The 23,526-nt window shown below is 48.8% G+C and overlaps 2 protein-coding genes across 2 annotated transcripts; both read left to right on the top strand.

The window, feature by feature from the left end:
* Window positions 1-1,395: 1,395 nt before the first annotated feature.
* WFDC2 (WAP four-disulfide core domain 2) lies at window positions 1,396-7,744 on the top strand. Its single transcript, XM_082361848.1, has 4 exons — window positions 1,396-1,547; window positions 2,125-2,268; window positions 5,068-5,220; window positions 7,594-7,744. Exons 1-3 carry the CDS (start codon window positions 1,472-1,474, stop codon window positions 5,217-5,219), a joined length of 372 nt encoding a protein of 123 aa, XP_082217974.1. The 5' UTR covers window positions 1,396-1,471; the 3' UTR covers window position 5,220; window positions 7,594-7,744.
* On the top strand, window positions 7,366-18,565 carry LOC309614259 (uncharacterized protein; the record flags this gene model as incomplete). Its single annotated transcript, XM_082362340.1, has 4 exons — window positions 7,366-7,437; window positions 16,509-17,071; window positions 17,284-17,337; window positions 17,658-18,565. The coding sequence occupies 4 exons, from the start codon at window positions 7,366-7,368 to the stop codon at window positions 17,722-17,724; spliced, it is 756 nt and encodes a 251-aa protein (XP_082218466.1). The 3' UTR covers window positions 17,725-18,565.
* Between the last annotated feature and the right edge of the window lie 4,961 nt (window positions 18,566-23,526).

The following is a 23,526-nucleotide window of genomic DNA, read 5'->3' as shown; positions in this document are numbered from 1 at the left end:
TCCTGCGACATGGCTGTTGACTGTTCCCTGTGCCCAGAGTAAACAGCCCTGGCCCCTCCCAACCAAGACCTGTCTCCAGTCCCCAGGCTGAACATGGGAAGTGGGGAGGCATTCTCAGCCTCTTTCCCCTGGGACCCATCTGTGGGGACAGTGGCTGGATGTACGTCTGTCACCAGCTCCTACTCACCTGTCATCCCAATGGTCGTTGCCCCCAACCCCTTGTACCCTCCATCAGCTAAGACCTCCTGGAGCTTACTGACCTCAGATTTTGGATCAGGAAGGATGTTTGAAGGCACTTCTTGCTGGGTAACTGCGTTTTGGCATTTATCAGCCTGCATGTTAAAGCTTGGTGTATACTCAGCAGTCTCCTTTCTAACAGGAGACACCATCTTTGGACCACTCACAGATCTTTGGAGATGACAGTGTGGCAGCTCAGAACAGGGAAGTGATTCATTCAAGGTCCCTCAGCTGGCAGATGGTGGAAGTGGGTGGGAGTCAAACCCAGACCCTGTCACCCAAAGGCCAGGGCCGAAGTCTCCTTTAATTACTTTCTCTACACCAACTGTGTGCCCTAGATGTGTCACGAAGAACGTACATTTATGATGGAATGGAAAAAATAAGGGCTTGGAGGGATGGAGACTTGGGATCCAACCTTGTCTCTACAGCTTCTCGTGGGACCTTGGGTGGGAGGGTACCCCCTCTGCACATCCAGTCCACCTGTCAGGCACAGCTGATGACAACAATATCCGTCTGTTCACAGGTGTCTGGGAAGATCCATGACTCCGTGAGACATTGAACACAGAGCTGCACACAGTGAGCCCTGAGACAGTGCTGGTGTGGAAAAGAGAGGGAGGGAGAAACACACATGAAATGGCTCTAGATGTTAGTAGGTGTTTCACCTTCTTTGGCCTCAGTTTCTTGTGTCCAGTCGGTTCATTCATGAATAATTTTTCCTGCAGCTCCTACTATGTGCTCTGTATCCCTACACAGCAGCTCCACCATGAATCTCTAAAGAGCAATCTGCACTCTGACCTGCTGACCCCGAATCCAACCACTTCATCCGCAGGCTCCTTCCTCCCTGTGGGTCCTGCCCTTTCCCCCTCCTTTACCGGCAGCAGGCATTACCGGGAATGGGAACCCCGGAGTCCTGGATCTAGCCTTCGGCCTCCTGCTGCCCTGCCCACGGGCCCCAGGAGGGAGGTGGGGAAGGAGGAGTGGACAAGGGTCCAGCTGCAGCTGGTCGAGCTGCACCGGCCTGGAAGCAGCTTAGGTTCCTGGTTCCCACTGGGGCCAGGGTGACACCTGATCCTGGGGCATTGTGAAATGGCAAGAGGCTGCAGCCGGCCCGCCTGCCTTGTCCGCTGAGCCCTCTACCCGCACGGCTTCGGCCCCGCCCCTACCCCACGCCCCCCGGGCGAGCGGTTAAATCCCCCCTTCCGGGCGGCGCCTCACTCCCGCCCCGGCGAGCACCATGCGTAGCTGCCGCCTCGGTCTGCTCGTCGCTGCCCTCCTCCTTGGCCTGCTGCTGGGCCTCCCCCCGGTCACAGGTGAGTGGGGCGGGCAGAGGCCTGGCGCCCAAAGGGGCCGAACCAGGAGCGCCGGGAAGGAGCCCGGCAGAAGCCTAGCCTCTCTGGGGACGGAGAATTGAGGATTCCCGGGGTGGAAGTGGAAAGTCCCATGGAGACTAAAATGCGGGGATCCCTGGTGCCTAAAAGTGGTGACCCTTGGAGCTTTAGATGTGGGGTCCAATGTGCTGGAGGTGGGCAGACACTGAAGGCTGACATATGCGCGGGGGGAGATGGGGAGACTCTTTGCTGACAGTGGAGACTCAGTGGCCAGAGGCGGGGACCCTTCGCCTGGACATGGGAAGCTCCTAGACGCTTAGTTGTGCGGGGGTCCCCTAAGAATTGAGGGCTCAGAGGCCAAGAGTTTGGTCACTCCTGTCGTCCCAGGTATCGGGGACCCCGGCCCTGGAGGTGGGGCTCTCTCGAGGCTGTAGTGCGGTGTGGGGAGCAGGGACTGAGACTCAGAATTCCCGGGAGACTGAGATTTGGGGCCGTCAGACGGGAGGCGGGCGTCCTCTGAGAGCGGGACTGAGTCCCCCACTGCGCGTCCGCCTCCCAGGCACAGGAGCAGAGAAATCAGGCGTGTGCCCCTCGCTGGAGGTGGACCTGAATTGCACGCAGGAGTGCCTCTCGGATGGGGAATGCGCGGACAATCTCAAGTGCTGCCGGGCCGGCTGCGCCACCGTCTGCCAGATGCCCAATGGTAACCCCGGGGGACCCACGCGGGGCGGGGCGGGGCGGGGCGGGGCAGCGGGGGTTGGGAGGAGGAGGGATGACCAGTTCTGTTCCGGGATCTGGGGCGCGACCAACCCAGGGGTCCCTGACCAGGTCGAGGCGGATGGAACCAGATCAGCCCGTGCTCTGCTTCCCGTGGCTCGGGTGAGACCTAGGCGTCGCTGAAGTGCAGCCAGGGGGAAGGGAGGTCCCCCACTCCTAGCCGGATTCAGTGCTCTGGGGCATGACGGACTTCCGGGACGCACCGCGGGGGCCGTTGTTCCGGAACATTGTTCTCTGAGATCAGGGGAGCTGGTTCGGATTTTCCTCCTGGCTGGGTTTAGCCGCGGGGCAGCCTAGGGCTGCCCGATGGGCTGGGCCCCAAGGTCTGGGGCGCTTCTCCCTATCAGAGTCCCTACCCTGGGGCCCCCCCAACCCAGGAGGAAAGACTTGGGACGCCTGCTGGCAGGACTCCCCGAATTTCTCTGTCCAGATGGAGACTTTCCAGGTTTAGGAGAGCACCCAGCCCATCTTAAAGATGTGGATGTGAGCTACAAAAGAGAGAAGGGTTCTTGTCCAAGGTCACATTGCCATCTCTGGCTGGGCAGGAGTCATAACACAGGGAGTTCCTTTCTGCCTGAGTGGTTTGAAGAATGTCAGGACCCCTCCCAGAGCACCCCTCCCACTTCTTCATCTTTAAAACACTTTCTTCCACTCTAAGCATTAAGTGAGAGAGAGAAAGTGTGTGAAACTGGCCTGTCATAAAAAGTACTTGCTGGAGCTCAAGACTGTCCAACAGGCCATGGGGGCTCCTATCAGAGCAGGAAGCTGTGGAATCCAAGCTTCTCATTTTTCAGAGGGAAAGACTGAGGACTAGAAGAAGGGATATGACTTGGATCCCAAGGTGCTGGGATCACTTGTCTTTATCCAGAAAAAAAACCTCTGTGATGCTCCCACCTTGTGATTTCTCTGAAGTTGCCCACAGGGGCCGGGAAGGTTTGTAATTGGAGATTCAGTCATTCGTGAGCAGGGAGGTGGGAGGTGGAGGGAGGACAGGCCCATCAGGGGGCTTCTGGGTCTAGGGGCCTCTAATCTGGACCAGAGGGAGGAGGACCGGAAGGAGAGGAGGACACTGGGAGAGAAAGGAGGATGGCAGACAGGCAGCTGAGAGAGGGGGATGGAAAAAAGTGGAGTCTCTGCCGTTAGGGGGGTTCTCTGCTATTCCCTGGTCTCAGATGGACAGACTGAGGCAGGAAGAGGGGCACGACCAGAGGGCCTCCTGAGCTAGAATCCCAGTTGTGCCATCTGCTGGTTGTGGGTCCTGAGCAAGTCGCTTCACCTCTCTGAGTCTCTGCTTTCTCGCTGGCTAAATGGGATGAGAATCCCAGATGTTGTAGGGTCGACATGAGGCTAAATGAAATCATACATGTGAAACGTCTCAGGAGAGAGTAGACCCTCCACACACTGTGGCTTGTTTTGTGAGTACCTCGCTCCCGATGCCCTTCTGTCCAGGGGCAGCTCGGTATTGAGAGCTCCTGCCCTTCTCAAGGGAAAGGGTGTCTTTGTGCCAGGAAGGCAGCCCCTCCTGTCCCCTGCAGCTCATCACCCAGCTCTGTGCCCCTTTGACATTTGGCTGGGCTTGCTCCTGGGGCTTCTGGACATTGAGCCAGCTCCCTTCTCCTTGACCCTGGAAGTGAAGCCCAGTGTGTGTGTGTGTGTGTGTGTGTGTGTGTGTGTGGACATTGGAAGGTTGGGCTTAGGTCTTGGTTTTACTTATGATCAGCAGTGTGCTGTTGGGTGATGCCTTCACATCTCTGGGTCTAATATTCCTCCTCTGTAGTAGGAGCAGGGTAGAAATAACCCCTATAGAAGAGAGAGTTGATGTGGAGGTTTAAAGGAGAAAATGAATTTACACTGAGGGCTTTGTAATCAGCACATCTCTGTGGTGTTATCTGTTTGTGTGTGTGTTAGTGGAAGAATGCTTGTCTGGGTGTGGATGAGTGAGGTTGTATGGGGGCCTTGGTGCTAGATGGTGGTAACTGGGAGTGAACAGATGGGAGTGAGTGAAGAGATTGTGGGTGTGTAACCCCTCACACGTGCACTGCACTTTACAGCTTACAAAGCAGCAGAGTGCTTGGTGCACAGACTTGAAGCCAGATTCCTGGGTTCAAATCCTGTCTCTACCCTGTATGACCTTAGGCAAATTACTTAACTTCTTGGTACCTCAGTTTCCTCATCTGCAACATGAGGAAATAATAACAATTCCTCACACCCTGTTTTAGGATTATCGTGAGGATTAGATGAGTTAATATACGTCAAATGCTTAGGATAATGCCTGGCACATAGAAGCAGCTAAGTGTTAACTGCTGTCCTTACTCATTATTATTCTTATTACAAGGACTTTGACTGTGCAGGGAGAAGGAATAGATGTCTGTTGCCTCCACTGCTTCCTCAGCAGCCCCACGACGTGGGCAGCACGGATCTCATGTGACACCTGAAGACACGGGGCTCTGGGAGATCTCTGGCCCCAGGTCACAAAGTTAGGAAAAGGCAGATCTGGGACTCAAACTAGGGCCCTATGATCCCAAACCACTCAGGGAGACAGCAGAAGGAAGGGAGGTTGCAGGTGATCTCCCAAGGTCCCCTGAGATCCACTCCAGCCCCCAAGATCCACTTAGGCAGGCAGCTCTCTTGTTTGTGAATCCAGGTGGGTGGTTGTGCTGTGGAGACGTGTTCAGCTCCCTGCTTCCCCTCTGCCCACCCACCCCCCACCCCTTTTTCCACCCAGAAAAGAAGGGTTCCTGCCCTCAGGTGGACATCGCCTTCCCCCAGCTCGGCCTCTGCCTGGACCAGTGCCAGGTGGACAGCCAGTGTCCTGGTCTGTTGAAATGCTGCCACAATGGTTGCGGGAAAGTGTCCTGTGTCACACCTGTCTTCTGAGGTAGGTGGCCTGGGGGGAGGGGTGCATTGATGCCCAGATGTGATGACACCTGCAGGCTGAAAAGGAGAACCTGAGCTAACACACTGCTGTTCCCTTCTCTGTCCTTTGATTTACTTTCATCCACTCAGCAGATTCACTGAGCGTCCATCACGTGCCAAGCACTGCTCTAGGTGCTGGAGATGCTCCATGTGTGAACAAATCAGACACAAATTTCTCTCTGATGGTTTTATACGCTAGTGAATGATAAACAAAATAAATATGCAAGTATACTCTGTGAAATGTTAGCAGGAAATAAGTGGCCTGGAGGAAAAGAAAACAGAGTGGTGATAAGGAGTGGGGATGGGGGGCGGCAGGGAGCAGTACTGCAATTTTTTCATGGGACCTCCCAGAAAGCAGCATATGAACAGACTTGATGGAAATGATGGAGGGGGCCGCGAGCATATCAGGGAGAATGTTACAGGCCGAGGGGGCAGCAGGTATAATGCAGTAGCCTCCCTGGTGAGTTTCAGGAAAAGCCAGAAGGCTGGAGCCTGGTGATCAAGGAGAGGGCAATAGAGGAGAGGGTCCGAGAGGTAGGCGGTAAGCGGAGGGACCTGATAGACCATGTAAGGACTTTGGTCTTGACCCATGGTCTTGACCCAGAGATGTCGGGCCCTTGGGGATGGACACGCTCTGACTTAGATTTGCAAAGATTGCTGAGGGTGCTGTGTGGAGGCCCTACTGGGCAGTGGCAGAAGCAGGGAGACCAGCGAGGAGGATCCTGCAAGAGGCCAGGTGGGAGATGATGGACCAGGTGACATAAGTGGCTGCGTTTGGGACCTATGTGAAGGTGGATGGGACAATATTTGCTGATGAATTGGGCTGTGAGAAGATTTACTCCTTTTCCCCTAAACACCCACGTTAATAAGTCAGCGGCTGGAGGAGCAGCTGTGTCCTGGGGGGGCGGGCGGTGGCTGGATGGGTTGGGGAAGTAGGAAGCTCTTTGCATAGGCCAGTGCGAAGCAGAAGAATTGATCTGTACTCTCGCCAAAAAGCTTGGCTTTTCAGGACAGAGCTGGTAGAGATCAGTTAATTTCAGTTCAGTTTCTCAAATGCCCCTTTCAAGTGTGTTGAGCACTTACTCTGTGGCAGGCAGGGCTACATTCAGCCACCTCGAGGGGCTCTGACGCTGGAAGGAAAAGATTGTGGAGCCTCTCTTTCCCCACATATAATTAAAAATAAAACAATATTAACTCATAAAGCAAGTGTAAGAAAATAAAGAGAAGCAAAACCAAAGAACGTGCATCGTCAGGCCATTGCAGGATCCAGCACTGTACCGCCAGCTCTGTGCCAGGTTCTGGGACGGAAGGTGACCACCACCCTTCCTCACCGAGCTTGCAGCCCAGTGGCTGAGGCAGACAGATGGACAGACGCCCCCAGTGCCTGTAGTCGTTGTTGCAATGGAGGGAAGGGCTGGGTGTGACGGGGACATAGAAGAGGAAAGCCTCACCCAGGTCAGAGTGGGGAAAGGAGGGACCAGGCTTCCCAGAAGGGACCCTGAGCCAATCCTGAAGGATGAATGAAGGGTCAGTAGTCTGGTGAAGTACAGCAGTGGGGAGGCTGTTTCAGACAGAGGGACCCAGACAAGCAAGAACCTGGAAGGGCCCTTTGGTTGAAATCTCATTGTTGATCGTGCAATACTTTTGATAAGCTCTCAGCCAAGGGACTGGTAGGTCAGTGATGAAACCTATTGTCCAGATGTGAAGACTGAGACACAGAGAGAGGGGAGGATGTGCCCAAGGCCCCAAGGTTGTTAATTCAGTGCCTGAGAGAGAACCACGGTCTCCCCAGGGACCAGAACTCTCCGCCTCTTGCCTCCATCAGTGTCAGCTGCATGGGCTGGCTTTGCAGTCAGGAAGACCTGGGTTCAGATTTTAGCTCTGACACTTAACTAGCCTTTTTCACCTCCCTGAACTGCAAATATTTTGCTTATAAAATGGGATAAATAAGATCTTTTTGATCAGCTAACCCAGCTTAACCAAAGGAATAGGGGCATGGTGGAACTTCCTAGTGGTGGAAGGATTCTTAGGGACATAAATGACAGTGGCCCCTCAGGAAGGTCACAATGGTCAGTGGGGACCATGGTATACCCAGGTGTGTCCAGGGATGGTCAGAAGCAGAAGAGATGAGTCTAGGACCTTCCGAAAAGTGCAGGCAGAGCCCCAGGGCCCCAAGACGGTGAGGCTTTCCTGGGGGCGGGGGTAGGGAGCTAAGGGGGGGATGTGATGGGGTAGGGGGAGCTTTGGCCCAGAAATTAAGCTGCAGGCACTCTTGTCCAGTATCATGGATACTGTTGTTGACGGTATTATTGTGATTTTCTTCCTCCACCTCCAGCCACCAGCCTGAGGAGTGGGGGAGTGGAAGTGTCTGCCTGGCCCTGTCTGGCTCCAGCCCAGCGCCCTCCTCCCTTCCTGGCCTCTGTGCTCCCTCCTGAGCGGCCACAGCTGCTTCTTTTCCAACCAATAAAGTGACCACTTCCAGCACCGATGGGGCTGTGGCCTCTGTTCTTATTATTCTGGCCCATTCCTCCCGCGACTCTGGGTGGAGGTGGGGGCGTGGGGGTGCGGGGTGCAACTAGATCATCCAGGCACCAAGTCTGAGATCAGCTCTGACACAATGAACATAAACTCAGGGCTCATCTGTGTGCGCTGGCACTTCCCTGGGTGAATCCGCCCAGCAGCCCTATGCGGTTGTTGGTTATTCTCCCAGGGTTTTGGAGGAGAGAACTGGGGCTCAGAGAGATGCTGGAATCCTTCCAAAGTCACTGGGATTCGTTGCTGGGGGTTCTGACAACAGCAGCAGCACGTACTGTGTGCCAGACACAGGGCTGGGAGATTCGCTTGTGAGATCTTCTGGATCCCCAAAACAACCCTCAAATTAGCTGATGACAGTCCTGTGTTACAGACTGGGACTCCACCAAATTACTGGCTTGGGGCCACACAGAAAGAAGGTGGCAAAGCCAGGGTCCTTCGTTGTAGCTGCTTTTTAAAAATCAAACCGTTGTTTTATATAAATAATATTCACATGGATCAATATTCAAAAGGTAAAAAAAGAATACGCAGTGAAACATCTCTCACCCTTGACCCTCTTCCTGCACCTGCAGCCACTCAGTTGTTTTCTACAGAGGAAACGAATGCCATCAGTTTCTTGTGTCTTCTTCCCAAGATAGAGCTCCAGCTCACTCCCTCTATCCTTTCTTCTCTCTGTATCCCCTCTCTTTATTCCCCCCTTCTCTCCCTTCTTTCTATGCCTATTTTTTCTCTCCCTCTCCTTCTCACCACCCCTCTTCCTCTCTATTCCTCTTCTCTCTATCATCTATCTCCATCTCTCCAGGGACATGTAAATATAAGATTCTCATCTAGCCCACCTTTTTACAGAATTGTAGTACACTATACACATTGTGTTGTACTTGGCTTTTTTCACTTCATACATCTTGAAGATCACTCACAGCATAAAAGTTTTCTTCATTCTTTTCTCTGGCTGTATAGTATTCCATTGTTTGGATATGTGCAGTTTATTTAACCACACTTACACTGGTGACTATTTAGGTTGCTTTCAACCTTTTACAGGCTTAGATTTGAACCTGAGTCATCTGATGACACCAGAGTCCCATGCCGGTTCTACTGCAGTGATTTTTCACATTAATCCCTGAGGTGGGGTGGGGAGGGGATTCCTAGCCTTTGGGGTGAGGAGGAGGTAAAGCAAAGAAGTAATGGCAGAGACTCTGGCCCCCCAGGACATGGTTTATGCCCTTCCCTGCTCCTCCACCCACCGTGGAATGTGAGAGGTCAAGGCAGCTTGAGTGGGATTGTGTGGAGACAGAAAGCTGGGTGGCTTGGTGTTTGGCCAGCCTTATCTTTCTCATCCTCCTGGTGGTCTCTGCCCCAGGCCATGAGCCAGCAAAGAACCTGGCTGTCCACCCATCCCCCTGGGGGTACGTGGGAACGAGTCTCCCGCATGGGAATGGGGGTGCTCGCTGCATAAGGCTGCCTTTGGAGGTAGGTGGGTGGCAGGATCGCTTTTCTCCTAGCTTTCCCTTTTCCAATCTCTCCCTGTCCAGGCTCCAGTCTCCCCAACCCTTCTAAGCAAAAACAAAGTGATAGGCTGGGTAGAGTCATTAGGGACTAAATGTGTGGGTACCACCCCTTCCACTTTCTCCTTGCTTTCCCCAGCTCTGTCTTCTGAAAGAGAGCCCTAGGCAGGGCCTTGCCTAACTCAGGGATGGCACAGGTATGCCTTTGTATGCGTGCCACTATTTCTTCCATCAGCACCATGCCACAAAATGCTCTCCTCCTTTCCAGGAGCCTATGTGCGGACAGCATCTTGATGGGCTATGTGTTCTGTAGCCAGACCACAGCCATGCTAGTTTGGGCTAGAAGGATGGCTCCCAGGGCCAGAAACTTGGTAAACTGCTGCCTCTCCGGAGCTCAGGGCAGGGTCTCTTCCTGCGCTTACTTTCTCCCATCTCCAGCAACACGCTGCTTTGCTGTTGCCTCTAAACCCCATCTCCAGTCCAGAGGGCTGTGTACGGTAAAACCCCGTAGAAACAAACATCTGTTCTTCAGCAAAGTGCAGGTTGGTGATTGGAGGCATAATAGGAAGTTACACATGAGGGAGCTGGAGCTTGAAAAATGAAGTTCTAAAGCCAGACCAGTAGAGGACAGCCCTGCCCAAGGAACAGCGTAAGCAGAGGCATTCCTCATTCAGGAAACCTTTTTTGAGCACTTACTATGTGTTCTGTTCTAGGTGGTGGGGATTTGACATCAAGGAGGGAGGTGTGTGCATATGTGTGTGCGCGCGCGTGTGTAGGGTGGGGGAAATAGTCACTAAATGAATGAACCAACACAGGTTTAATGTGTCAGGTGGTAGAAAGATTATGGCAAACTATAAAGTTGGGTAAGAGGACTAGTGTGTCCAGGGGATGGGATAAGAGATAGGGGGTTGTTGCTTTGCAGAGGGTATTCAGGGAAGGGCTTTCCTAAGGTGTCATTCAAGTCATGAGCTGAGTGAAGAAGGACATGAGCCACATGGAATCCATGGGAAGAACTGTCCAGACCAAAGAAACTTCTAGGGCTAAGGACCTAAGGTCAGAGTGCTTGAGGATCATGGCTGGAGTGCTGAGGGGTCAGGAGCACGAAGGGAGATGCAGTCAGAGAAGTAGTGCAGGCACAGATCATGGGGGGCCCTGTGGTCACTACAAGGACTTTGCCTTTTATTCTGAGGAATTTAGGAGCCATAGGAGGGGTGTGAGCAGAGCGATGATGTCATCTGACTTATGTTTGGAAAAGATCCTTCTGGCGGTTATATTAAGAATAGACTCTGGAAGCAATGTGGAGCAGGGAGAGGAGTTACGCTACCCAACAGGACATAGGAGAAATGACTTTTTTTTGCCTCTTCATCTAGTAATAGACCCCCAAACTGCCAGCCCTAATGCCCCGGGAGCTAGGGCTGCACCAGCTATGATGGCTCCTGTGACTGCTGTGTGGTTCCATTTGTCCTGTCCATTGGTGCAGCTTCCAAAAACTAACTCGTGAAATAATCATACTGCAAACACAACAAGTACTCCCCTTCTTGCCCCATGATCACGTTTACCCAGTTGATCATTCTACTACACGTTGATGGCAAAACTGTGAGGGTGAGGAAAACAGAGTGATGGCTGACAACTCGTTAGCTCTCCATTCAGTGCTGCAATCTGTTGGTGAGGGTCTGGTTTGTTTAGCCCTTAAAGATGGTACTTGGTGGGAGCTGCAGCGCCCCCGAGCCACAGAACAGCATAGCATTAGTAGGCCCTGCCCGCAGAGCATAGAGGTCCTAGACCCAGAAGTCTCTGCATACCCCCCACGGCTGGGATATCAACCCCAAAGAAGCCCAGGGCCCAGCCAAACCAGGTTTATTGGGGTGAGTTCATTACATAAAAAGATGGGACCCTCTAGAGCTACTGAAACCCCATTGTTTGCAGCCCTCACATCTTGGACAGCCCTCTGGGGATTTTTCACCAGATGAACGATCCAAAGTCTGTGGTTTATTATGGGCTAGGGTTAGGCTTAGGATTATGGTTAGACTCTTGGCACTACCAGGGGAATAGACAATGGAAGGCAGCCACCCTTTGCGATCAATCTGAAAACAACAACCCCACACTGATGGAAGGTTGGTACCTCACTTCACAGGCAGAGCTCCAAGTGGCCTGGATGGTGCCCACAGGACCCCCTTTAACCAACCTCCAGGTAGCAATATACACAGACTCTGGGGCAGATGCCTGGGCGGGCTGAGTGATTTGGAGTGTAGAATTTTCTAGATTGGCTCACTCAGGATCTCTGTTGTAGGGCCAGAGACTCTGGTTTGAAATAGCATTAACCTCTCAACATATTAATGTACAAGTTAGGCATGTTCATGCTTATCACAAGGACAGTTCTCCATCGGTCTCAGCTGGTTCAGCTGTGGTACACTTGCAAGGTTTCCCTGTTATTTCTTTTCCATTTGCCTATGATTTCATGGGACACCATATCCCACTCTCCTAGTAGCTCTGACGTGGTTGCAGTGATTTCTCCTTACTTTTTCCTTTTTTATGCTTGATTTATTCTTTCAACTTTTAATTTTGACATGACTTCAGACTTAAAGAAAAGTTGCAAGAATAGTGCCAAGATTTCCTGCATACTCTTTACCCACATTCACCAAATGCTTACATTTTACCACATTTACTTTCATCTTTCTCTCTCTCTCTCCACACACACACACCACATATTATGTTTTTCTAAAGCATGTGAAAGTGTGTTGCAGACATCCTAAGTACTTCAGTGAAGTTCCTGAAATAGAGGCATTCTCTTAAATAACCACAGTACAATAATCAAATTCAGTAAATTAACATTGACACTGTGCTATTATCTAATCTACAGACAGGACCGGCTACCTAATTTATGGGGCACAGGGCTAAATGAAAATGTGGGTGCCATGTGGCTGCCATGGCCTTCCCTGAAATGCCATAGGGAGTGCACACGTAATGAAACTGAGCAGGACCCTGTAGGGGCTCCTGGGCATGGAAGCCTCTCTGTGTCCCCCGTTCCTTGTTTGTAGGGGACAGACTCCAGCCTCCATGACCTTCCCTGAGACCCAAAGGGCAGGTTCAAACAGTTGCTAATCAGGGAAGGGAGGGGATGCAGAGACAAGGGAGGAGCAGCCAAGAAACAGTAGCACAGGGCTTCCCTGGTGGCGCAGTGGTTAAGAATCTGCCTGCCAATGCAGGGGACACGGGTTCGAGCCCTGGTTCGGGAAGATCCCACATGCCTCGGAGCAGCTAAACCCACGTGCCACAATTACTGAGCCTGCGCTCTAGAGCCCGCGAGGCACAACTACTGAGCCCGAGTGCCACAACTACTGATGCCCGCTTGCCTAGAGCCCGTGCTCCGCAACGAAGAGTAGCCCCCGCTCACCGCAACTAGAGAAAGCCCGCGCACAGCAACGAAGACCCAACGCAGCCAAGAATAAATAAATAAATAAATAAATAAATAAATAAATAAATAAATAGATAATTAAAACAAAAAACAAAAAAACCTGGAAAATAGCGGTTGGCCAAAAAGTTCGTTCGGGTTTTCTGAACTCGGACACACTAACCCGAACGAACTTTTTGGCCAACCCAATAAATTCTGGGTCCCTCCTTTCCTCCATGGTGTAATTTCTACGAAACTACTCAACAGGTACTTGTGGAGTATTTACTTTGTACACATCACTTTTCTTGGCTCGATGTAGAAATGTGTAAGGCAAGATCCCAACTTTCAAGAGCCCACAAAATGTGACCATGAAAAGGTAGAAGCAGGCAGGCCCAGAACATCTCTGTGTAGCCCATACGGAGATGTCAGGGGATTTTATGGGATGGAGAGGTAAGCTAAGGCTGGGCTGCTCAGCAGAGCTGAACTTTAATGATTGCAAACTGATTAAGAACATGGGTCCTGGGCTTCCCTGGTGGCGCAGTGGTTGAGAGTCCGCCTGCCAATGCAGGGGACGCAGGTTCGAGCCCTGGTCTGGGAGGATCCCACATGCCGCGGAGCGACAGGGCCCGTGAGCCACAACTACTGAGCCTGCGCGTCTGGAGCCTGTGCTCCGCAACAAGAGAGGCCGCGATAGTGAGAGGCCCACACACCGCGATGAAGAGTGGCCCCCGCTTGCCACAACTAGAGAAAGCCCTCGCACAGAAGCGAAGACCCAACACAGCCAAAAATAAATAAATTAATTAATTAATTTAAAAAAAAAAAGAATATGGGTCCTAGAGTCACACTTTGATTCAAACACCAGCTTCACTCCTTGCCAGTTTGCTATTTGGGGCCAGTAATTTAACTTCCTGACTTTCAACTTCCTCATTTACAAGATACAGATATTAATAGAATTTTCCTCTTTAGGCTGGTGGAAATATTAAATGAGATCATGTATGTAAAGCACTTAACTTGGTTCCTGGCATATCATAAGTGTTTCATAAGTGGCAATTATGGGAATTTTAATAGAAGGTATTATGTATTGAAAACTTTTAAAATGCATGTCCTCTTTGACCTAGAGGTTCCACTTCTTATAATCTATCCTAACTAAACAGTCAGAAATGCTCACACTGATTTACTTGCAACATTACTTATTATATTGAGAAACCATAAACAATCTCAACATTTAATCAGAGAAGACTTGCTTAAATAAATTATGATCCAGCGATACCCAGAAAGCTCTACCCCTTTTAGAATTACTTGAATCTGAGAGCAGGGTTGAAACTTGACTCCATCATTTTCTAGCTGTGTGAGCCTGGACAAATCACCTGTATCTTTGGCACTCAATTTCCTTCACTGTAAATGGGCATGTAATATACACATTTTAGGCTTACTGAAGGGTGAGAGGTAACCAATGAAAAGCTTGATAAATAGAAAAGCATCAATAAACAGGAGCTGCTCTCAATCACTCTTTCCGTTCCTTCACCAAGAAGACTCTGAGAACGGGGATCTCATCATACTCTTTTCTGCAGTCTACATACCTAACACAGGCTTGGCTCTGAGTTCTCAGTAAATATTTGTTAATGGGGAAAAAAATGCCATGAGATCCTCTGAGGCAGGATTACAAGTTTCTTGAACTCTCCTTTTATGTTCCTGTTATGTGAATAGCTTTATCCTTGCAATTACTCTTCAAAGTAGATATTAGGACTTCCAACTTTACATGAAGAAACTAAGGTCAGAGAGGTGAAATGCCTTTCCTAATATCACGCTAGTAGGTGTTGGGCCAAGACTTTCTTTGTGCTGCTGGGTCCCTGGCCCTATTCCCAGGCTATTCTTGGAGTTCCCATGTTCCATACCAACCTTGTCTTAATTCTGATCGAAGCCCTTGGCAGAAGGTGAAAAGCAGGAGAAGCAGGAGAGAGACCCAGAGCTGCATGGCGCCACCTAGCAAGTGGCCCGGCCTGGGGTTGGCATTTTAGGGAGAAAGGGGACCGAGGAGGAGGAGACTGATCCCACATCCAGCTCTTTCATCCCTAACTTCTGCTGTTCATGAGGCTGGTCCACCCTTGGAACAGAGTGTCCATCCAAAGCACAGCTCTGTTTTTCTCCTTTGGCCTTATCTGATCTGAATGTATCAAAGGCCACTGTACTACACTTCATGGTGTGAGCCCCTTAAACAATAATAAAACGGTAGCTACCATTTGTTGAGTGCCTCTACCTTTCCAAGCACCATTTAAAATACTCTTCATTCATTACCTCCCTTGAATCCACACAGGATCCCTGCAAGGCTTAGAACCCCCATTTTGTAAGTGAGGAGAGTTTAAGCTACCTTGACCATTATCACATGAATAGTGAATTTCAGAACCAGGACTGGGACCCTTGTCTGTTGAGCTCCAATAACCTTGTATCACTCATTCATTCAACAAACACTTACTGAGTTCCCACAGCATGCCAGGCGTAGTCTTAGATGCTGCCTCCCCGGCATCTGGGGGCTCCCAAAGAATTGTGGGAACAACACACACATTACTGTGTAGAAGGAGGACCCAACTTTTTTTGGTTTAGAGAATCATTCTGTCTAGAGAATCACCCCAATCACCAGGGTCCAGCACATTCCCCACTGACCTGCTTTCTCGGATCCTCCAGAGATCTGATCTTTTGGAAGACAAAGCCAGTATGCTTTGGTGGGATTTTAGTGAGCCTCAGATTCAAAGTCTGAGGTTGTACTTATGAGTCCAGGTGTTCCTGATGTGGGCAAGTCATTTAACCTCTCTGAGCCTCAGTTTTCTCAGCTATAAATTGAGATGAATTATGCTGGCTTAGCATATTTCCCAGAACTGGTGCAAGTGTTCAATGAATAAACAAATGCTTCATACATTGGAAATGTGCAACAGGCATATGCCACTTGCAGGTGTGTGTGTGTGTGTGTGTGTGTGTGGCATGATGCCTTTTTGGAAACAGGAGTGTTAACTGGATCAGCACCACACTTGGTCTCTACACAAATGTGTTACCCAGCTTTGCACATTAGTGGTAACTCTTCCTTCTTTTTAAATCCCCTGCAGCCACGATCCTCATTCCTTGGCCACTGCTTCTCCCAACTATAATTCACACAATGGTTGGTCAACCCTCTCATCGCCTGCAGATTTTCACTTTATTTCCTTGAAGGCTCCTCCAAAGCCTGCATTTCCACATCTCTGTGGGTACATCTCCTTTTGCACTTTGGTGGGTCTACCAGCATTATTCCTGGTATTCTTTCCTTAGCTCTCTTAGGAGGTCAAATCAGTTCATCAGAAACCAAAATAATAGCAGAAGGAGGCTCCCAGGAAGTACAGACTGACATTTGCCATTCAGGCAGAAGAAAGGCAGGATTGCCTATGGGTGCCCTTGGCTGAGAGCTTTACTACAGTGCTCCCTCTTCTAGAGTGAGAATTGGCCTTTTAATACGTAATTCAGAAAAGCAGATTTTGGGAGTTCCCTGGTGGTCCAGTGGTTAGGACTCTGTGCTTTCACTGCCATGAACCCGGGTTCGATCCCTGGTCAGGAACACACGCAGCACGGCCCGGCCAAAAAAATATATATACATATATCAGAAAAGCAGTTTTCATCTGGGTGGGAGCAATTCCGGCCCCCTAGGGACAGTGTCTAGAGACATTTTTGAGTGACACAACTTAGGAGTGGGGGGACACCTACTGGTAGAGGCCAGGGATGCTGTTAAACATTCTGCAATGCACGGGACATCCTCACCAGAAAGAATTATCTGCCCTCAAATGTCAATAGTGCCAAGGTTAGGAAACCCTGCATAAGAGTTACGAATATAGGCCGGGCGCGCGGGCCTGGTGGTGCCGCCACTGGCTCTGCCCTACGCCGCCGCGCCGCGCCGCCCGCTGCCTACGGCCAGCAGGGCGCGCAGGGCCTGGAGGCTGCAGGCGCCGGGGGCTACCAGTGCAGCGTGCGCGCCAGGAGCCTGTACACCGGAGCCGAGCGGCCGGCGCACATGGGCGTCCCCCCGCCCGCGCTGGACGAGGCCCTCTCGGACCACCCGAGCGGCCTCACATCGCCCCTGAGCGCCCTCAACCTCGCCGCCAGCCAGGAGGGCGCGCTCGCCGCCGCCGGCCATCACCACCCGCATCACGGCCACCACCACCCGCAGGCGCCGCCGCCCCCACCGGCTCCCCAGCCCCAGCCGGCGCCGCGGCCCAGGCGGCGTCCTGGTATCTGAACCACAGCGGGGACCTGAACCACCTCTCCGGCCACACGTTCGCAGCCCAGCAGCAGACTTTCCCTAACGTCAGGGAGATGTTCAACTCCCACCGGCTGGGGATTGAGAACTCGACGCTCGGGGAACCCCCCAGGTGAGCAGCAACGCGAGCCGCCCTGCAGATCTACGTCTTCTCTCTACCGCCACGCAGCTCCGTATTCCTATAACTGCACGAAATAGTCAGCTGCCCCGGCCTTCCTCTGCCCTGGCCCGCTCCGGCTTCGCCTAGCAGACGCGACCCTCTCAAACAGTTCAGGCTGCAGAGACGCAAAAAGAACCCAAACTTGCCCACCGCTTTTTCCGCAGACCCGGGAGCAGAGAGAGCGCGCGCGCCAGCCTCAGCCCTCTGCGAAGCTGCAGGTGACTTTAATTCGCCGCCCCGTTTCTGAGATCCCAAGAGGCCCCAGTACAGGGACGCGGCCCAACGAAATGAATAATGATTTTAAAATCCCCCTCCCCTTCCAGGATGGCTGTGCTCACTGCTCCACTCGGGGTTTCAAAAATGACAACTTATGGACCAAATCCCGTAGCGACCCAGTAATGACTCTCTGTAGAGACCTCCATAGACCTATGGGGGTCTCTATAGATTATGTATGTGCTGTGTGTCATTTTAAATTTCTCTAACCGTGCTGTACAAATGTGTGGATTTGTAATCAGGCTATTTTTTTGTTGTTTTTCAGAGCCATTAATATAATATTTAAAGTTGAGTTCACTGGATCATTTCTCATCTTGCCCGACCATTTCTAACTGCCAAAGTGAAAATTCAAGAAACCTATGTGGGGTTTCCCCCCTGTACAATTATGAGATATAATTCTTTTCCCAATTATAGGTCTTTTACAAAACAAGAAAATAATTTATTTTTTGTTGAAGTTGGCGGATAAAGAAGTCAAGTATCTGATACTTTTTATTTACAAAGTGTGATGGTGTTGTATAGTAGGTTCCTCCCCCAGCATTCCTAAAAGAAAAAAAAAAACATTAAAAATTTAACTTGACCTGTGTTTGTCTTAATTAAGACCTGTGTGGTCTTAATTGTTGTACTTGCCTTAAAATAAACCCATGTTGTTTTTCTGCCCCCCCCAAAAAAAGGAGTTATGAATATAAACACTTTTTAATTATAAAAATATTTCCAACATTGGCAGCATGATATGAACTCCACAAAGTGAGAGCGGTGCTTAATGAGGTGTGCCTGCACTTACTTGGCTGAACAAGTGCAAGGCACTGGCCTTTCCCAAGCAGGCACTCTGTACCAGGTTGCCCTGGGAGATCTCTGCCTGTGACTCAGTAACTTGGCCCTTCCTCAGGTGATTTGGGCGTCATGCTTACCGTAATTCCAGAAGATGGAGGGCTAGTGTAAGATTTATTAAAAGCACATTAGAGAAGCTAGCAGGAAGCTTTTGCTAGCTATCTGGTACTTACACTCATCAAAGGAGTCTTACTAATCAACTTCAATAAAAATAAAAAATAAAAAAATTAATTGATTACTTCTGATGACATAGTAAATGCTTATATTAACTTCCTATCATTTCATTGATCTCTACAACTATTTTGAATAAATATTTGGTAGTATCTGTCTCTAATATAAAAAAGGAGTCTTACGAACCCTATGCCAACTGTGTGTATGTGTGTGTGTGTCTGTGTGTGTGTAAATAATTAAATAAATTACTTTTGACTGAGACCTGATGATTTTGGGTAGTGTAGGGATAGGGGAAGTAAATAAGGGTGGAATTTTGAAAAAGTAAAGTCTCCCCATTCAGTTTATAACCTCCATATTATGTTTCTCTTTTCTAGAAGGTGGAAGGAGACTAACATCACTTGAGTACCAGCTACATGTCAGGGAATTTTCTGCCTTGACTCATTACATTCTTACGAAAAGTCCTTGGGATAGATATTCTTATCATCCCAACGTAATGAACAAAACAGAGAAACGGGGACTTAGAGAGAAGACTCGCTTGTACGTATAACAAATACGTTTACCATAAACACACATATACCAGGAGAGTTTATTTCTATTTTCACCTTATTTATGTTCAAAATAAATGACCAGAGGGGGAAAACAAGCTTGATCACTTTTAAGAGCAGAGTCAGTTTGTGTCTTCAGAAAGACAAGTGGAATTTTTAGCAGAGGATAATTTTTAGTATTTTTTGCCAAAGAGCTTGAATATAAATAGGGTCTTCAGAGAAGGGGAGAAAATATCTGTAGAACTCAGGAGCCTGAAATTCTCCATGAGACAAGAAATTGCCACAGCTCCAGGTTGACGCTTTTCCTGGGAGCTGTAACCCTATAAGGTTTGCATCTGAGTAGTTGACATCATGAAGCAAGGCCTGCATTTTGCACTGTTTGTTCTAATACTAATGTTTTCTGTTTATGAAACGTCTCTTACATACCAGGCAGTATGCTATGCACATTACATAAATCATCTTGTGTGATCGTCACAAAAACCCTATGGCTCAGATTTTATTGTTTTGCCTTTTTCACAGATGAGGAAACCATGACCCAGGGAAGTTATGAGACATGCCCAAGTTTATTTAGTTCATAATTGGCCAGACTGGGATTTAACTTACATTTCTCTGACCCAAGCCTTTGTTAAACCATTATACTGTATCATTCTACCACTACCCTGCCAAGGATCTCTGCCCCTCAGAGAGGACACTCCCCTCCATCACTTTTCATACCCCAGAGAGACCATCAATTCTCCATGAACTCAATGCCTGTTCACTTGTGGGCTTTATTCTTTCTGGAAATGGAGTCTGGTAGAGGAAGAAAGGAACTCATAATATAGAGTTGTGTTTGGGGTGGCAGAGAGATCTTAGAGATCCTGGGCTTAGGGTGAGAGATAGAATTGGATGTGTATCTATTGACCTAATTCCGGTAAAATATAGCAATTTTGTACCAGTATAGCTCCATTTCCTGCTCCCATCTTTTGTGCTTTTGCAATATATCTTACATTTATGTATGTTTTAAACCTAACAATACAGTGTTATAACTATCGCTTTAAACAATCTTATCCTTTTTAAAGAAATTAAGAGAAGAGCACATACTTTTTTTTTTTTTTAATTTACTTTTGGCTGTGTTGGGTCTTTGTTACTGCGCTCGGGCTTTCTCTAGTTGCAAGCGGGGGCTACTCTTCGTTGCAGTGCGCGGGCTTCTCATTGCGGTGGCTTCTCTCGTTGTGGAGCACGGGCTCTAGGCGCGCAGCCTTCAGTAGTTGCGGCACGCAGGCTCAGTAGTTGTGGCTCACGGGCTCTAGAGCACAGGCTCAGTAGTTGTGGCACACGGGCTTAGTTGCTCTGCGGCATGTGGGATCTTCCCGGACCAGGGCTCGAACCCGTGTCCCCTGCATTGGCAGGCGGATTCTTAACCACTGCGCCACCAGGGAAATCTCTGCCTTTATTTTCTTTAACTGAAATTTTTATTGAGATAATTGTAGATTCACATGCAGTTGTAAATATTACCCTTTACCCAGTTCCCCTCAATAGTAATATTTTGAAAAACTGTAGTACAATATCACAACTGGGATACTGACTTGAAACAACCCACTGATCTCATTCAGATTTTCGTTTTACTTGTACCCATTTGTGTGTGTGCCTGCACGCGCATGTACTTAGTTCTATGTGATTTTATCACGCATGTAGATTTGTGTATCCACCACTACAGTCAAAATACCACACAGTTCTATTAGTATAAGGATCCCTAATTTGCCCTTTTATATCACACTTCTCTTCTTCCTAACTCTTCCTGCCCCCCAATCCATTGCCCCTGGCAACTACTAATCTGTTCTCCATTTCTAAAATTTTGTCATTTCAAAATGTGTTATAAATGGATATAAATCACACATATTTAATCCTTTAGAATTGGCTCTTGTTAAACTCACCATAAATCCCTGGAGATTCATCCAAGTTGTTACATGCATCATTAGTTCATTTCTTTGTGTTGCTGAGTATTTCTCCATGGATGGACCACAGTTTGTTTAACCATTCATCTGCTGAAGGACACCTGAGCTACGTTTGGCTATTATGAATGAAACTACTATGAACATTTATGTACGGGTTGTTGTGTGAATATAAGTGTTCATTTCTCTGGGTTAAATGCCCAAGAGTACAATTTCTAGGTTTTATGGTAATTGCATGTTTAGTTTTACGAGAAACTGACTAACTGTTTTCCACAGCAGCTGTACCATTTCACATTCCCAGCAGTACTGTATGAGTGACCCAGTTTCTCCGCATCCTTGTTAACATTTGCTATTGTCACTCTTTATTATTTTAGCGATTTTAATAGCTGTGTAGTGATGTCTCACTGTAGTTCTAATTTCCCTGATGGCCAATGATGTTGAACATCTCTTCATATGTTTATTTTTCACCTGTGTATAATTTTAGGTGAAATATTTGTTCATGTCTTTTGCCCATTTTCTGATTGAATTGTTTGTATAAACTGCTGGGTTTTGAGAGTTCTTTATACATTAGAGATACTAGTTTGTGTTGTATATATGGTTGGTTGCCTTTATTTTTGGAGGACAGTTTCTCTGAATATAGAATTCTTGTTTGATAGTTGTGGTTTTTTTCTTTCAGAGCTTTGAATATGTTATTCCAATGCCTGCTGGCCTCTGTTGTTTCTGATGAGAGGTCAGCCATTAATTGTATTATTAGTCTCCTGTATGTGATGAGTCATTTTTCTCTAGTTGTTTTCAAATACAGTCATCCCTTGATATTCATGGGGCCCACAGGTACAAAAATCCACAGATGCTCAAGTCCCATAGTTGGCTCTCTGTGTCTCTCAAACCAGTTGCTTATCAGATTTGGCAGTGTTCCTGAGCTACCATATTTTCTCAAATTTAGAAGTACTCTTTGACATTATTAGTCCACCACCTTCATATGGATGGGAAACTGAGCTCCTGAGAGGAGCGTTCCTTCACCCTACCCTGTCCCAATCAGGTCATACACTCAACCAGGGGCAAAGTTGAGACTCGTATTTCAATCTCTTTATTCCCAGAGAAGTGCTCTCCCCACAGGATGCACACCATTGATGACTTATTGGTAATTTGGCCTGCATCACAAGGATGCACAGGACTGGGACAGGCTTCCCAGGAGGACAGAGGTGTGGAGGCAAGAGCGATGTGAATGTGGGAGACACCACACACGAGGACCACTTGGCTAGATGGTCACTCTGCAAAACTGCCAAATTAGCAGTGTTTTGGGGGTCTTCAGCCCAACCCTGCCCTGATCCTCCCCAACTTTCAAGGATTCTAACATTTTCTCCTGATGTCCTTCTATACCAGGAGCAGGCACCAATAAACTTGTTAAGCCTCTAATTTTTTTTTTCCCCACTGATGGATTGGTTCTTAAATATCATTCAGTCCTCAGGTTCTGATCAAATCACGTGGCAGTACTTGAAGATTCCTGGGCTTTACTCCTAGAGATGGCAATTTCCTAGACCTGGAGGACCCACATTTTAGACAAGCCCCTCCCCACTCTAAGTGACCCTAAGTGACCCTAATGTAGGTGTTTGCTAACAGCATTTTCAGAAATAGTTATCAGTTTAACCAGCCCTTTTTAACGAGGGAGAAACTGAGAGATGAGGAGAGGAAAGGTCTTACTCAACCAGTAAGTGGATCCCAGACTCTCTTTAGAACCTTTTGATCGAAGTCAGAGCAAACAATGAGTTTATTCAAAAGCAGTGTCCAGGTTTTGGTGTGCTATGGGGCTTCTCCTGCTGTAGGGCTCCCTTCTCAAGCCTGGTGCCCTCTTATCTTGCCCAGTCTTTTGGGGACTCCTTTTTTCCTTCCCCCAGACTTCTCCATGTCTTTCCTCTCCCCCTCCCCTCCCCTCCTTCCCTCTTCTCTTCCATCCACTTCCTTCTCAGCTGTTCCAATTACGTACCTACTGCTGCAAATAAAATTTCCCCAAGCTTAGCAGTTTAAAACAACCATTTTATTTTTCTCACCATTTTGTGGGTGAGGAAATGGGAAGGAATCAGTTTGGTGGTCCTCTCTTGGGGTCTTCATAGGGTTGCAGTCAGATGGTTGCTGGGGCCACAGTCATCTGGAGGCTCTGATGGATTGGGAGCTCATTCACATGGCTGGAAACTGATGCTGGTTCTCAGGCAGAGCTTCTCTGGGGCTGCGGACTAGAGCATCTACACAGGACTTTTTAGCATGATTGTCTCAGAGTAGTTTGTCCTCCCACGTGGCAGCTGCAAGAGCCCTTTCAGAGATGGATCTACCATAAAGTTGACGGAGCTCAAGCATCAGGACCCCTCACTTGAACAGACCCCTTTTAAGACACTGGGAGTGGCCCAGGTAATATGTTCACATGGTCAAATGATTTGTATCATCTGTGAAAGCAAGGTCTTCTAACCATAATCAATCAGCTTGCTTCCTCTTTCCACTCCATCTTTCCCTCTCTCATTCTTCTCCTGGGTCAGGTGGTATTGGAATGGCTGCTAGCATTTTTGGCCTCCAGCTAAAAGGAAGTTGAGTTGGGGATCCATTGAGTTTGGAGTTAGTGGGGTATATTTAGGCAGTTCTCAGTTATTTCTATGTGTCATAAGTTGCT

The sequence above is a fragment of the Balaenoptera borealis genome (genome assembly GCF_965194805.1).
Source record: "Balaenoptera borealis genome assembly, chromosome: 16".
In the NCBI taxonomy this organism is placed as follows: domain Eukaryota; kingdom Metazoa; phylum Chordata; class Mammalia; order Artiodactyla; family Balaenopteridae; genus Balaenoptera; species Balaenoptera borealis.
This window is presented reverse-complemented; position numbering and strand designations above follow the sequence as displayed.